The sequence below is a fragment of the Colobus angolensis genome, unplaced genomic scaffold (assembly GCF_000951035.1).
Source record: "Colobus angolensis palliatus isolate OR3802 unplaced genomic scaffold, Cang.pa_1.0 Scaffold46, whole genome shotgun sequence".
NCBI classification, from domain to species: domain Eukaryota; kingdom Metazoa; phylum Chordata; class Mammalia; order Primates; family Cercopithecidae; genus Colobus; species Colobus angolensis.
In genome coordinates this window covers 9,845,872-9,860,922 of record NW_012118043.1, presented here as the reverse complement: position 1 = coordinate 9,860,922, position 15,051 = coordinate 9,845,872, and the positions used below count along the sequence as shown (strand labels likewise).

At 39.2% G+C, this 15,051-nt stretch overlaps 1 protein-coding gene across 1 annotated transcript in view; it reads left to right on the top strand.

Annotated features, from left to right (window-relative positions):
* The first annotated feature begins 7,675 nt into the window (after positions 1-7,675).
* Positions 7,676-15,051, top strand: part of IL20RB (interleukin 20 receptor beta) — a 47,223-nt gene continuing 39,847 nt past the window's right edge. The window contains exon 1 of the mRNA XM_011958156.1: positions 7,676-8,012. Coding sequence (XP_011813546.1) covers positions 7,925-8,012 — 88 coding nt within the window. The 5' untranslated portion in view covers positions 7,676-7,924. The remainder of the gene's footprint in view (positions 8,013-15,051) is intronic.

The following is a 15,051-nucleotide window of genomic DNA, read 5'->3' as shown; positions in this document are numbered from 1 at the left end:
CATTTTAGTTCATATTGTATTATTTTTCTAACTCAGTACTCCTTTGTTAAGGGTAATTATTAGTAGTTAAGTTTTTAATGGAAGTAAAACTCTTGTATGCTTATCTTCTTTGCTGTAAAATCACATGAATATAAATTGAGGAAAACTGTTTAAATGATTGTAGGATGACTAGTAGGAAACATCATCTTAATTTTTAACATATATATGATGATGCTTTCCTTTTATTTGCTGTACGTTTCTGGGTTTTTCCCCAGTCTTCCTTATGAAAAAAGTGTATGGAAAAGGGAACAATTAATGCTTTGCATCACAGACATAAACTACTCACAGTAAACTGCACTGAGCTGACGTTAATAGAGCAGCCTTTTGAGAAAATAGGAATGTAGTAGCACTGGAAACAATGCAAATTTCTGTTCCATATTTAGGTTTATTGTAGCTATGGAGCTCCCAGATAACCCACGTGTGCCAGTAATACCTATTGTGTGCTCTTAAAACGGTATAAAAACCTTGCTGGAAGCTACTTATTTTGTACTTACACATTTTACCAGTTTTTAAAAAGTCTTAACACAATGCTTACACCAGTGACTGTTTTTATAATACTTGAAGTAACTTTAAGAACTGAAACAACCTTGGAAAACATCTACATAGCCAGATAGTAACAATACTTGTATTAGAAACCAAGTTTCCTTATTCCCAGCCTGGTGTGTGTATCATGACACACTACTCTGTGTATGCTTGGTTTTAGACCAGGAGGAGAGTCCTGGGAAGAGCAATATGACAGAAGTTTTCTTCCACATGAGGAGAATGCTTAGTTTCAAATTTAAATACACGTAACAGATGGAACCCTGCCTAAATCCTACAAATGACTTCCCCAAAATCTTGGTAGAAGGTTTTTTAGAACATTATATAAGCTTTGTAACAAAAACAATTGCCATTGTGTCCCTTATTTAGTCATAAATCCTTAGGATTCAGCTGAATATATATTCACACATGTATATTACACATATATCACTATACAGTTAACACATGCACCCTGCACTATTTAGTGACAAATAATATTGCTAAACAAAATAGGAAGGCTTCATGCAATCTATTGCCATTGCTAGAAGAATGAATAGGCCTAGAAGATGAGCAACTTGGGTTGTTAAAATAAGGTTATTCTTGCAGAATATGGCACTTTAATTACCTCCAGCTGTAATGTCCTACCTTATAATCCAAAGGTTGCATAGAAGCAGGGTTGTCACAGTCTATGTAGTACCTTTGTGAGAATTAGGAAAAGGCATGTTTTTCTCTAGGCAGGCCCAGCCCTTCTCTAGAAGTTTGAATTTCACTCCCACCTTGTTGCTGGGGTACCTTCCTCAGGGTACATCTGAACGCAGTGGCCTTATGCAGAAATGTTGTTCAACCCACACAGTGCTTTAAAAAATTAATTGCCAACATTTAAAAATTAGGGAGTTTCACATAAAATTTTGAAGTCAAAATATAGAGACAAATCTCTGACGATTTATTTGGGAAGCAAGAATTGTAATTCAGGGCATATACACAGATAGTAGTTTTTGGTATGTCCAAAGAACAGAGAAGATTGGGAGTTTTATTATAAAGAGAAATGTTACATATGTTTTGAAAGAAAACTGGCTCTAGAGAAGTTTTTGGGAGCTGGCAAACTCTGGTGTGTGATGGTGATAGGTAAAACCAGTCTTGGAGTCACAGCAGGTCATTTCAGCAGCTACTAGGTAAAACTGATCTGAGGGTTTGCAGTTGGCTGTTTCAGTAGCTGGGCTTGTGGAAAACAGTTCGTGGAGCAGCTGCTATGCCCTTCGAGTACTTTTTCCCCTTAGCGCATTGAATCTGGTTTTGTTGGGTATGACAAGAATTACCCAATCTGTATAATTAACTTTCACACTCCCAACCCTTTTCCCCCTAGTTGAGATCTCCACATGCAGTTTACTCTCCCTGTTTTTCCTGTAACATGGAAAGTTTTGGGTTTGGAATCTGGAAATTACCATTTTTTTCAGAAACACTCAGTTACATTGTCCAAATCAAGAAATTAGGAGTGTGGCATTACAGTACTCCCTAAGTTTTCCATTTTAACACTTTGCTAGAAGATAAGAGGTCCTTTATAATCTTGCATTTATAGAACTTTTAACTTTCCAAATGACTTCACAATCAAGATCACTTTTTTCTTAAAGGACTTTTGATACAGAATAGATGCTATCTTAATTTTATGTTTTGAACACTACCCTTTTTAAAGAAATGACAAATTACTGTTTCTGGAGAAACGTTATTAGAAGCATTGGCTTGCTACTCGATTCTGATAGGCTGGTTCTGTTAGTGTTTAGCAAGTTTTTGTGACTCAATTCTCTGCTATCTTTTTAACACTTGACAGACCAGCATGATATGCATGCCCCACACCCTAATTTCTTGCTGTAACATGACCTAAACTAAATGACTTAGGAACTGAAATGTTTATTTCTACTCTACTAATGATGTGCACCTTTTATCTGAAAGTATACATAGCTTGCTGAGATTTGTTTAATGAGTAGAACCAGGGTTAGGCTTGGTGGGGTTTTGAACAGAGGAGGAGTTTGAGCTGTCAGCCGCCATGTTCACAGAGGGAAATGTTTTAAATTAGTGTCTTTGAGAATATTTCCTGGTGAGTTAAAGTAGATTTCTAAGGTAGTTGTTTTAAATAAATTTCTGTGCTCAGATAATTTATATCTTAGACTATGGAGAAACTTTTCAGATAGCCTTCATGAAATTAATGAGACGAAAAGGTGAATTCCAGAATGAGACTGTTAAGTGTTGTCCGTTTTAGGCTAAACACAGGAATGGTTGTTAAACTGATATTTTTGAGTCCTTTTGAAGGAAACTTAGTAATCGAATAACGATGGCTTATCTAGGAGAAGTAATGTCAAACTTGACATTTTCTAGACTTAATAGTCAAGGGGGATGTTATAGAGAACAAATTCATCAGGGCATATGATGATGTCAAGATGAAAATTTTTTTAAATTGTTACCTCTCTCTATATGTGATTTTATGTTTAAATACCTTTTGGAGTTACTCATAATCAATTTATCCAACCAGCTCACCTCAAATATTGCTGAGCTGAGACTGTTCTAGCAATGTAATAGTGAAGAAAATGGACAAAGTTTTTATAAAACTTATATTTTAGTGATGTCATACGTAATGGAGAAGAGCTCTGAATTAAAGTAGAGCAGGTTGAGGGTTGAGTGAGGGTGAGGGTGTTAATTTATATAGGATGATAAAAAGAGGCCTCTGATAAAATTGACCTTTGAGTATACTGTGTGCTGCACTTAATAGAATCACTGATGACTACGAACAACCAGTGACTGAATAAAATACAGCAACCAAAATCATTTGAAAATTATGTAGAACTTCACTATTACAGAGCATTGTTTCTGGTTTTCAGATTTTAAATTTGACCAAAATGGTATTTTATTGAATTGCGGAGCATTTAACTACAGAAGGCTATTCTGAATAAACCCTGATTCTCCATTTTAAGAGGAGTTTTTTGGGGGGATGTCAGAAAAAGCTACTACAGAAAGGACAGTTTGGCCGACTTAAGGATTCTAATTGAGCACACTCTAAGGAAACCGTGGAGGTTAAATTCCTGATGACCAGACAATAAACATTTGGGAGGAAATTGAAAAACGGAAGTGTTTCAGAAGAAGTGAAAAAGGAATGCAGGAGCCCTGAAAATTAGATTCTAATAAGTGTGTAGAAATTCTACCTGGGGCCGGGCACAGTGACTCACACCTGTAATCCCAGCACTTTGGGAGGCCGAAGTGGGCGGATCACTTGAGGTCGGGAGTTCAAGACCAGCCTGACCAATGTGGAGAAACAGAGTCTCTACTAAAAATACAAAATCAGCTAGGTGTGGTGGCACATGCTTGTAATCTCAGCTACTGGGAGGCTGAGGCAGGAGAATCGCTTGAACCTGGGAGGCAGAGGTTGTGGTGAACTGAGATCATGCTGTTACACTCCAGCCTGGGCAACAAGAGTGAAACTCCACCTGGAACAGACTTGGTGGAAGCATGAATTAGAAGAGTCTAAGACAAATGGAATTCCGCTATTTAAAGTCCCTGTGTTCCTTCTAGAAAGAAAAAATTGAGACAGTGAGTTCCAACTAAATGTCAGAAGTGCTAAAACACAGTATGTAGATATCTAAGAATCTTAATGCAAAGGGAAGGAACTATTCTGTGTTAAGTAGAGGAAAGGAAGATTACTGGAAAGTAGTAGTTGACCACATAGTTCATTGAAGGACATAGGGCCTATCCTGGACTCGCATAACCCTAAGAGTGAGTGCCTCCGATTTTGCACCCTAGGTGCTTCCTTAATTTTAGTCCTGGCCCTGCAGGGCACAGAGAGCTTAGGGTTCTCTTCCTTGGCCACAGAACTTCCCATCCCTCCCCACTGCCTCAACCTTTTCATAAAAACCTTTTCTCTGCTGCTTTTCCTTCCATAATTAAATATCAGAGATTTAAGTGGCAAATAGTGTAATAGAAAAAAAAAATCCTATTTCTGAACTGTACCTACTTACAGGAAATAGGTCTATTCTTCCAGCAGTTTATCTTCTGACATGGATGATCCTCCATGGAAGGCACCAGAAATTAACCTGAGAAGTGCAGGAAACAGGATAGAGAATAGTTTCGTTGTGCATGTTGCATAGACAAGACATTACAACTTCTCTTTCTATAGAGGGGCACCCCAAAGCCAGAAGAGAAAGGCAAAATCAGGGTAAGGGATCATCCAGGAATGTTAGGGGTTAGCAGGTGAGGCACAGCCCTCCAGAAGTCCTCACCCAGTGATATAGCCCAGGTAGAGGTGGGTGGTCTGAGTTATTTGTTGGGTCATGACCCAGGCTTGAAACGGATTATTGTTCAAAAAATATGACAGGCAGATGGCATTATCTCTCAGTGCCCCTTGAGGTGTGCTGAGCCCAGGGCAGACTCTGTGCAATGGCTTACGAACGATTAGCAGGCAGTACTGTCTTACCAGAGCATAGTAGTGCTGGAAAGGAGTGTCTTAACAGGGACCCATGAGCAGGTGGAGCTAACTATCCATCGTAACACTTCAAAGTTTGGTGAACAACTCTTCTTCTCTGACAGCATAGCTACATGATTCTTATTCTTTCTTCCATTTTCTCTGTTTACTTCCCTTTTCATCCTCTAAATTCAGTCATATTCCCCTCTACCTTTCCATCCTTGCTCATATCATTTTCCCAAAAGGAATGATGAACAGTGTGCCTCTCTTCCCCCCTACCCATATCTAATTGGTACATCCGGAACCTCATATTGAGGTCTGCCTATTCGCTAAAGCCTTTGCTGATCTCTTGGATCACTCCTCTGTCCCGCAGACACATTGAAGCATTCCTTTGATGCTAACTGGGAGGCAGTTAAGGTGAGTGAAAAAAGCTTGGAGTTACACAGACCTCAGTTGGAATTCCTGTTTCCATCCCTGACGAGCTGTGATCTACAGTAAGTTAATTTCCCTGAGCCCTGTGTTCTCACCTGAAAAGTGGAGAATCAAATCATATCTTACCTTGCAAGTCTGTTGTATAATATATGGACATGTATATAGTGTGTAGAAACCCTTTAGGACAAATCCTGGCAGATAATAGATATCCAGTACACACTGGGTTATATTGTTAACTTTTGACATGCTGGAACTGTGAGCAGAAGTGAACTTAGGAGAGAGGAATCAGGAAGCCAAGATGAAGAACAAAGGTAAGATTGGGGACAGACGTTGAGGCTATGTATGAAGCACTCTTAAGAGGAGCAGTGAGAGACTGTACAAGCAGCTACTGACCAGAGGTCAAAGCACAGATGTGACCACTGACTCACAGTGCTGGGATCAAGGAAAATATGCACCAAGTTTTCTTGGCTATGGTGTGGTAAAAAGATATACAGCAATGTTTATTGTATACTTTTTTTGTGCCAGATCCTGTTCTAAGTCTCACTTAGTCCTCACAACAGCCCTGAGTTGGATACTAATAATTGTTCCCAATTTTCAGATGAGAACCATAAAGCAGATAGTTTAAATGACTTGCGTAAAGAAATACAACTAAAAAGTTGACACCAATCAACCGGAAACAAAGAGGATTTATATAGTGGAGACTCCCCTGCCCATATAAGCGTCTAAGTTCAAATTTCTCAAGCTGAACATTTGCAGCCTTTTTCTATAGCACCCCCAATCCTGCCTGTCCTGACCACACTCCACCCACTTCATTATTTCACTTGAGGTGCTGCCATCCACCCAGTTACCCAAACTCAGAACCTGAAAGTCGTGTTTGGCTCCTCCTCCCCAGCCCTCTTAATCCACTCAATATCCAGGAGCTTTCGGTTCTACCTTCTTTATCTTTTGAATTTGGTCATTTCTCTCTACAGACATGAGAAATCTAGTGGAAGCCAACAATGTCTGTCGCCTAGATCACTACCGTAGCTCCCTCATGGCCCTCCTGCCTTCAATCTGGCCCCCTGTGCTGTTTTCTCCACCCTAGTTACAAATTTTTTAAAGCTCAAATGCAGGGATGACATAGTCATATTTGAGCTTTGAACCCTTCCTTTGGCATTCATTCCTCTCAGGATAAATTCCAAGCTCCTCAGTAAGGCATTCAAAACTCTCTAGAATCCTGTTTCTGTCTGCCATTAAGCCCCATTTCTCGCCGTTTCAACCTTGTTCTCGTGTTGCACCAAACTTCTTCTTGTTTCTAAAAACGACATTCCTGGCTGATTTTTTTTTTTCCGGAGTTTCACACCCAGTCCTGGAGTCACCTCCTTCAGGAAACTTTCTGTGATCCTACAAACTGGGTTAGATGTTTCTTTTTAGTGATCCTATATTCCCTTATGAATATTGTTGTCACTTCATTTTAAAAATGAACTTATGATTATTACTGCGTCCATCTTCTCCACTAGTTGGGAAATTCTTGTTGAGGGAATGGACTGTTGAATTCCTAAGAACTAGCACATAGTAGGCCTTCAGTGAATGTTTCTTGAATGAATAAATAAATGACCAATTTTCCCAAGGTTACATTATAAATTCTGAAACTTGAACCAAAATACATTATACTCTAGAACCCATGTTTATTCCACTATTGTATTTGCACATTAGGGTGGTTAAAGTCCTTCAAGGGCTAAATTTTAAGGAGCTAAATACTATCATAAGGTTTTTCTTCCACCTCTTGAAATTGGTTTTAATTTTTCAGTAGTACATTCACATGACTCAGTAATCAAACAATATACAAAGATATTCAGTCAGAAGTCTTGTTCCCATTTTTCTCTTCCACCTTTCCAATTCCCACTTTCTCTGCCTCAAGGTAACCAATCTTGTTCATTTCTTATATCTTCTTACACTTTTTCTTTTTGCAAATGCATGCACATATGAAGCTATATATTCTTCTTTACCCTCCTGACTTTTAGAAAGGTATTTTAAATTTTTTCAAATATCTCTAGTTTTTCTGAAGTGGGCAAGTATTAGAAAAAAGAGCTGCTCAGTACCCAGCTTGAATGAATTCACAGAGAAACTTGGAAGAGGACAGCTATTTAATGAGGGAGGGAGATAATCCTGCTGGCTCATTGGCTTCTAGGGATGTGCAGGGTCCTCTAGGACAGAGCCTGTGGTGCGGGTATCGCTCATAGGCAGATTCTCAAGCTCCCCAAAGTTACGTTTTCTCTGGAACTCTCCTAGGCCACTCCCCGCTGATGCAATATCTGGGTTTGGGCAGAAAGGAGGGTGCTTCCGAGCCCGCCCTCTCTGAGTTTCCTGGGCCGGCTCTAGAACAATTCAGGCTTCGCTGCAACTCAAACCTCAGCTCCAACATATGCATTCTGAAGAAAGATGGCTGAGATGGACAGAATGCTTCATTCAGGAAAGAAACAATGTTCTAGGTCAAACTGAGTCTACCAAATGCAGACTTTCACAATGGTTCTAGAAGAAATCTGGACAAGTCTTTTCATGTGGTTTTTCTACGCATTGATTCCATGTTTGCTCACAGGTAAGTGTAAATTAGAATACATCCAATAGTTTGGGCCTTGAATATTGGTTAAGAAGGCAAAAAATACTTTCCCAGGGCCTGGGGTTGAAATATGTGTATAGAATATCTTATGTCTGTTTTATAAAAGATTTATCACCTCCTAAACCTCTATTCCCACATCCCAAGAAAAAGCCGTTCATTCTGTTTGGAAATCTCTCTTCTTAATGTCCACAGAACAATCTAGAAAGAGAAATCATCAAAATAAATAAAAGCAGAGCTCTGTGCACTTTGTTATTTATCTTATCGTATGGTTTTAAAGAGTGCAATATAGTTCTGTCAGACTTTCTGTGTGTGTCTTGGAGATGTTAACTATAAGAACAGATTAAAACAAAGATTCTAGCAAAATACACATGAATAAAAAGACAATTTGTGAGCTTAACATTGGATACAAGACTTAAAAAAATTGGATTTCTCTCCTGGTCATTGAAGAAAAGGTACTCCATAGCATTCTAAAAAATATTTGGTTTGGGACATTTTCCCTGCCAGTGAGATTACATGATTTTCTCTGCTCCGCTCCTGGTTGCTTGTATCTACCTGCTTTATTGTCTTAAACTTGGAACTCCTTAGCCTTTGATGTTTGTTCATGTCAAATCATGTTTAAGAAAAACTTCTAATTTTGATACTCCAAGACACTCGGCACTTTGCAGTGTTGATGGGAGCCTTGAGTACTTTCTCTCTCTCTCTCTCTCTCTCTCTCTCTGTGTGTGTGTGTTTTACACAGAACTAATTTAATTATTCTAGTTAGTTTAAATCAGGCAACAAATCAGTACTAAGACAATTTGCAAAGGTGTAAAACTGGCTTAAACATCAAATTTATGGTGTTTTTTCTTAGTTTAAAAACCTTCACAGCTCCCAGTTGTTCAGCACATGGTGTCCAAATTCTGTTGTTTGTCTCTCATCACCCAGCATATTCAGGCTCCACCCTATATTTATTTAACCCTATTTCTCACTACTCCTTGAAAACAAATATGGACTACAAGCAGCTGCTGGTTTAACAGTCAGCATATTATACCTTCATTTCCTCTTTCTGGCCTTTATTGTTATAATTTCCCACCAGAAGCACCACCTTCAGTTTTTCCTTCTACATCTTTTTAAGACCTCTCTCTTCTTTGACCCCAGGTACTTTAGCTTCGGGTGGTTACTGCTCTTTCCAGCACTGGCCTGGAGAGCCAGGGCCTGGGCATCTTTTCTGGTGTCCCCACATCCCCTAGCACAGGCTAAGCATGCTGGTTGTTTGGTTAGTTAGTTGGTTATTTAGTTGTTGGAACAAAACTGTTGCCAATAAAACATCCCTCCACTAAGCTGAAATGAGAAGATGGGAGGGTGAATGAGAGGAGGAAAGCCCAGCATTTTTTGACTTGACATTTTCTTCAATGACGCCAGTCTTATAAGTCTTTTCTTGAAAACTCCTGTTTTAAACAGATCTGGAGGTGAGTGTGCACTTCTGACACTTATAAACTTACATAGAAAACACACACATACCAAAAAACCTCAGTGGTGAAATCACAAGGATGTCAGAGCCAGAAAGACCTGTGTGTGAGTTTTGGCTCTGTCACTCACTAGCTCAGGACTCAATCATGTAACGTCAGTTTCCCTACCTGTGAAATGGTCGTAATAGCCACTTTGAGGTTATGAGGGGTTAAATAAGATGACACAAACAAAAGCACTTTGAAGACTTCAACATTTCCCCACCCCCAAATGTTAGTTATTGTTATCTGTTGGTTATACAGATGATGGTATCAGTAGATAATTGCTTTAGCTGAGGTTGCCTTTATGCAGTTTTGACCATTTCCTCTGGATTGTGTAGGTGCCTGTGATGAATTCTGCAAATTCTGAATGAACTTCTGTTGGTTACTAGATCACTGGACAGATGGGTAGAGTTGTGGCTGTTTTTTGTTTGTTTGTTTGTTTTGTTTTGTTTTTGAGACGGGGTCTCACTCTGTCGCCAGGCTGGAGTGCAGTGGTGCAATCTTGGCTCACTGCAACCTCCACCTCCCGGGTTCAAGTGATTATCCTACCTCAGCCTCCCAAGTAGCTGGGACTACAGGCACATGCCACCACGTCCAGCTAATTTTTGTATTTTTAGTAAAGACAAGGTTTCACCATGTTGGCCAGGATGGTCTCAATCTCTTGACCTCGTGATTTGCCTGCCTTGGCCTCCCAAAATGCTGGGATTACAGGCGTGAGCCACCGCACCCGGCCATGGCTGTCTTTCATAGAAATCATTTGCCTTGTCCTGTCCCTCCCAAATAATAGTGTGTGATTCAGAAAGCTGATTCTGCTACCAATAGTAATAATAACAATGACAATCACAACTGCTATTTCTGAGTACACATTTTGCCTTAGGTTAGCAAAAATGTTCTCTTGACTTCTCACATGAATCCTGCAAGGTGGGTGTTATCCCCATTCCACACATTAGGGATACAGACTAAGAGAGGTTCAGTTATTTGTCCAAGTACATATATCTAGTAAGTGGGGGAATTGGGATTTGATGATGGTTTGGTCTGCTCCAGAGCCTGTGCCCTTTATACTTCTCTGCAGAAGAAGCTGAGACATTAAAACAAGGTAGAAGAAGGGAGGAGGGACAAAGGAAAGGAAATAAAGAAAATGGTGCTACCTTTTCTAATGCATTAGCCTTAAAGGCTGTTAGAGGTAAAGGTGACAGAAGATAGAGGTAAAGGTGGCAGAAGAAGAAGATAAAGGGAGTGGACGTCAGACCCACTGAGCGTGCTTCAGAGAAGAGATGCAAAGATTTTTGCCTGGAAAGGTTGCCCCAGGGCTTTATGGTGGGTAGGCTTCACGCTACTTCCCTTGGACTGACTCACTCAAGATTTTATGAAATAGGTGTTCAGCAGCAAAAAGGGTCTGATTTAAAGATGAATGAGGGTTAAAAGAGTTAGACCTAGGCTAATTTCCCCAAGGAAGCCAAAGCTTAGTTTACTTGTTCAACTTTCATTCTTTTTTTTTTTTTTTTGAGACGGAGTCTCGCTCTGTCGCCCAGGCTGGAGTTCAGTGGCGCGATCTCGGCTCACTACAAGCTCCGCCTCCCGGGTTCCCGCCATTCTCCTGCCTCAGCCTCCCGAGTAGCTGGGACTACAGGCGCCCGCCACCTCGCCCGGCTAATTTTTTGTATTTTTTTTAGTAGAGACGGGGTTTCACCATGTTAGCCAGGATGGTCTCGATCTCCTGACCTCGTGATCCGCCCGTCTCGGCCTCCCAAAGTGCTGGGATTACAGCCTTGAGCCACCGCGCCCGGCCAAAACTTTCATTCTTTTAACACCATATATGTACCAGATTCTGGGATGTGTGCTGATTGCAGAGATTTTAAAAATTTGTCTTCAGGGAGCCTAAGAGCCTGCTGGGAAGTACACTAAAGTCTTTGACATTTGGGAATTTAACAAAATTTTAACTATTCTTTAGCCACCAGAAGTAAAGTGTAGATCTGTGGTTCCCAATCTCAAATGCACATTGGAATTACCTGGGGAACTTTTTAAAAGCTTAATTCCGTGGCTTCACAGCTAGAGATTCTGAGTTAATCTAGGGTGCTGTCTGGATGTTGGGACTTTTTCAAAACTCCATGGGTGGGGCTCCTTAGAGAAGTGATTGATTCCAGGACTGGGCAGGGAAAAAACAAGATGAGACAAGAGCATTTTGTGGTAAGTAATGAAGTGATTATAAAAGGATGAGGGCCTAAGTTTAGCAGTTAACATAGTATCCTGGATTGGATCCTGGGATAGAAGAAAGATCTTAGTGGAAAGACTAGTGAAATTGAAATAAACTCTGGAGTTTAGTCAACAATAATGTGCCAATATTGGCTTTTTAGTTTTGACAAATGTTTTATGGTTACATAAGATGTTAGCATTCAGGAAGTTGGGTGAAGGATATATAGGAACACTGTGTACTATCTCTGCAATTATTCTGTAAATCTAAAAGTATTCCAAAAATTTAAATATCTATTAATAAAAATAACATGAGTAAAAGGGGTGGGAACAAGTTAAAAGGACACAGGCAACTTGAAAGTATTCCCATTGGCCAAAAGCTAGAACAATTTGAATAACAAAATAACAATAGTGTTGGACTTTACAGAATAAATTAAAATATCCATGAGTCCATACTGGTAAAAATAAATAATTGAATAAATAAATAAATGGTGGAAAAGGAACAGCTCTTCTTCACAAAAGAATACAATTAAATAAAATATCACTACTAGAACATCGCAGCAATAATTGTTACAAGAAATATCCATCAGTAGATGTTAAAATTAATAGGTGAAAGTCTGAGGAGAAATGGAATATTTCACAGTCTCAAAGTATCTCCCCCAAGGTATTTATTAACTATACAAGGGAAAATGGTAGCTTTACAGTAGAGACACTTTCTTAACCAAGTGATCAGGGCAGTTAACATCACCGGTAATAAAATGTATTGATATCATGTACTCCCTGTGAGTGTCTGGAAAAAATGTGTAACCTCAATCAAATCATGTGAAAATATCAGACAAAACCAAACTGAGATATGTTCTACAAAACAACTGATGAGTACTCCTAAAAAATGTCAGGGTCGGCCAGGTGTGACAGTAATCCCAGCACTTTTGAAGGCCAAGGCAGGCAGATCACGAGGTCAGGAGATCGAGACCATCCTGGCCAACATGGTGAAACCCTGTCTTTACTAAAAATACAAAAATTAGCCAAGTGTGGTGACATGTGCCTGTAGTCCCAGCTACTTGGGAGGCTGAGGCAGGAGAATCACTTGAACCTGGGAGGCAGAGGTTGCAGTGAGACAAGATTGCACCACTGCACTCCAGTCTGGCAACAAAACAAGACTTTGTTTCAAAAAAAAAAAAAAAAAAGTCAAGATCATTAAAAAAGACAAAGACAGACTAAGAACAGGTTGGAGGAGACTAACTAGACATGACAGTTAAATGAAAATCCTGAATTGGATTTTGGCAAAAAAAAGAAAGAAAGAAAGAAAGAAAAGCATTAGGGAAAAAACTGATGAAATTTGATTAAATACTGAAGCTTAGTTAATAATATTACATTAATATTAATATCTTAATTTTCTATAATTGTGCTATGGTTATGTACATACGGAGGGCTGAGTGAAGAGTATATGAAAGCTCTCTGTATTATTTTGCAACTCTTCTGAAAGTCTGAAATTATTTCAAAATACAGTTAATCTGTTCATTATTTCACTGGGCTAACATCAAGGTATGGGCAGGACTACATTCCTTCTGGAGGTTTTAGAGAATCTGTTTCCCTCTTCCATGGTATGAATGTACTACAGTTTCTCTAACCATTCACCTGTTGAAGGACATCTGGGCTGATTCTAGCTTGACTATGAATATTTGTGTGCAGGTCTTATGTGATGTAAAGTTTTCATTTCTCTGAGATAAATGCCGAATAGTGTAATTGCTAGATCATATAGTAACTACATGTTTAGTTTTACAAGAAACTGCCAAATTATTTTGAAAAAGAGTATCATTTTACATTCCTACCAACAATGTATAAGTGATCCACTTGCTCTGCATCCTTGCCAGCATTTGATTTTGTAACTTTAAAAACTTTTAGCCATTCTGATAACTGTGTAATGCTATCTCATTGTGATTTTAATTTGGATTTCCCTAATAGCTAATAGTGTGCTTATTTGCCATCTATATATCCCCTTTGGTGAAATGTCTATTCATATCCTTTGCCCATTTTTAAATTGGATTGATTTTTCTACTGCTGAGTTTTGAGAATTTTTTATGTGTTCTAGTTACTAGTTCTTTGTGAGATAGTAGTTTGCAATTTTTTTTCCACTTTGCAAATTGTCGTCTCATCCTCTTAACATGGGCTTTTGCATAGCAAAAGTTTTTTAATTTTGATAAAATTAAAATCATGTTTTTTCTTTTATGGATTTTGGTTTTGGTGTCAGGTCTAAGAACTTTTTGCCCAGCCCTGAAGATTTTCTCCTGTTTTTTTCCTAAAAGTTTTAGAGTTTTTTATTTTACATTTTTTTGCATAAGGTGTGAGGTTTAGATTGAGGTTCTTTTTTTTTTTTTTTCCTTTTTTTTTTTTGCCTGCAGATATCCAATTGTTCCAGTATTACTTGTTTAAAGCCTTTTTTTTTTTTTTTTTGAGACATGGTCACACTCTGTCACCCAGGCTAGAGTATAATGCCGCAATCACAGCTCGCTGTGGTCTCAACCTCCTGGATTCAGGTGACCTTCCACCTTAGCCTCTGAAGTAGCTGGGACTGTATTAGCTGGGACCACCATACCTGGCTAATTTTTGTATTTTTTTATAGAGATGGGGTTTCGCCATATTGCCCAGGCTGGTCTCTAACTCCTGAGCTCAAGTGATTCACCTGCCTCGGCCTCCCAAAGTTCTGGGATTACAGGTGTGAGCTGCCATGCCGGGCCTAAAAGCCTGTTGGATTTTAGGATTACTTTTGTCTGGAATTGTCAAAAAGCAGTTGAGCACATTTGTGTGGATTTATTTCTGGAATCTCTATTCTGTTCCATTTAACTTGGGTCTATTCCTTTGCCAATACTACATAGTTTTAATTACTGTAAGTCTTGGAATTGGGTAGATTGATTCCTCTCACTTTATAATTAAAATGGTTTTAGTTATTCTAGTTTCTTTGTTTTGTCTTTCTTTCTTTCTTTCTTTCTTTCTTTCTTTCTTTCTTTCTTTCTTTCTTTCTTTCTTCTTTCTTTCTTTCTTTCTCTCTTCTCCCTCTCTCTCTCTTTCTCTCTCTCTCTCTCTTTTTCTTTTTTTTTGAGATGGAGTCTTGCTCTGTCATCCAGGCTGGAGTGCTGTGGTGCAATCTCAGCTCACTGCAACCTCTGCCTCCCAGGTTCAAGCAATTCTCCTGCCTCAGCCTCCCCCGTAGCTGGGACTACAGGCACATGCCATCACACTCAGCTAAATTTTTGTATTTTTAGTAAAGACAAGGTTTCACCGTGTTGGCCAGGATGGTCTCAATCTCTTGACCTCGTGATTTGCCTGCCTTGGCCTCCCAA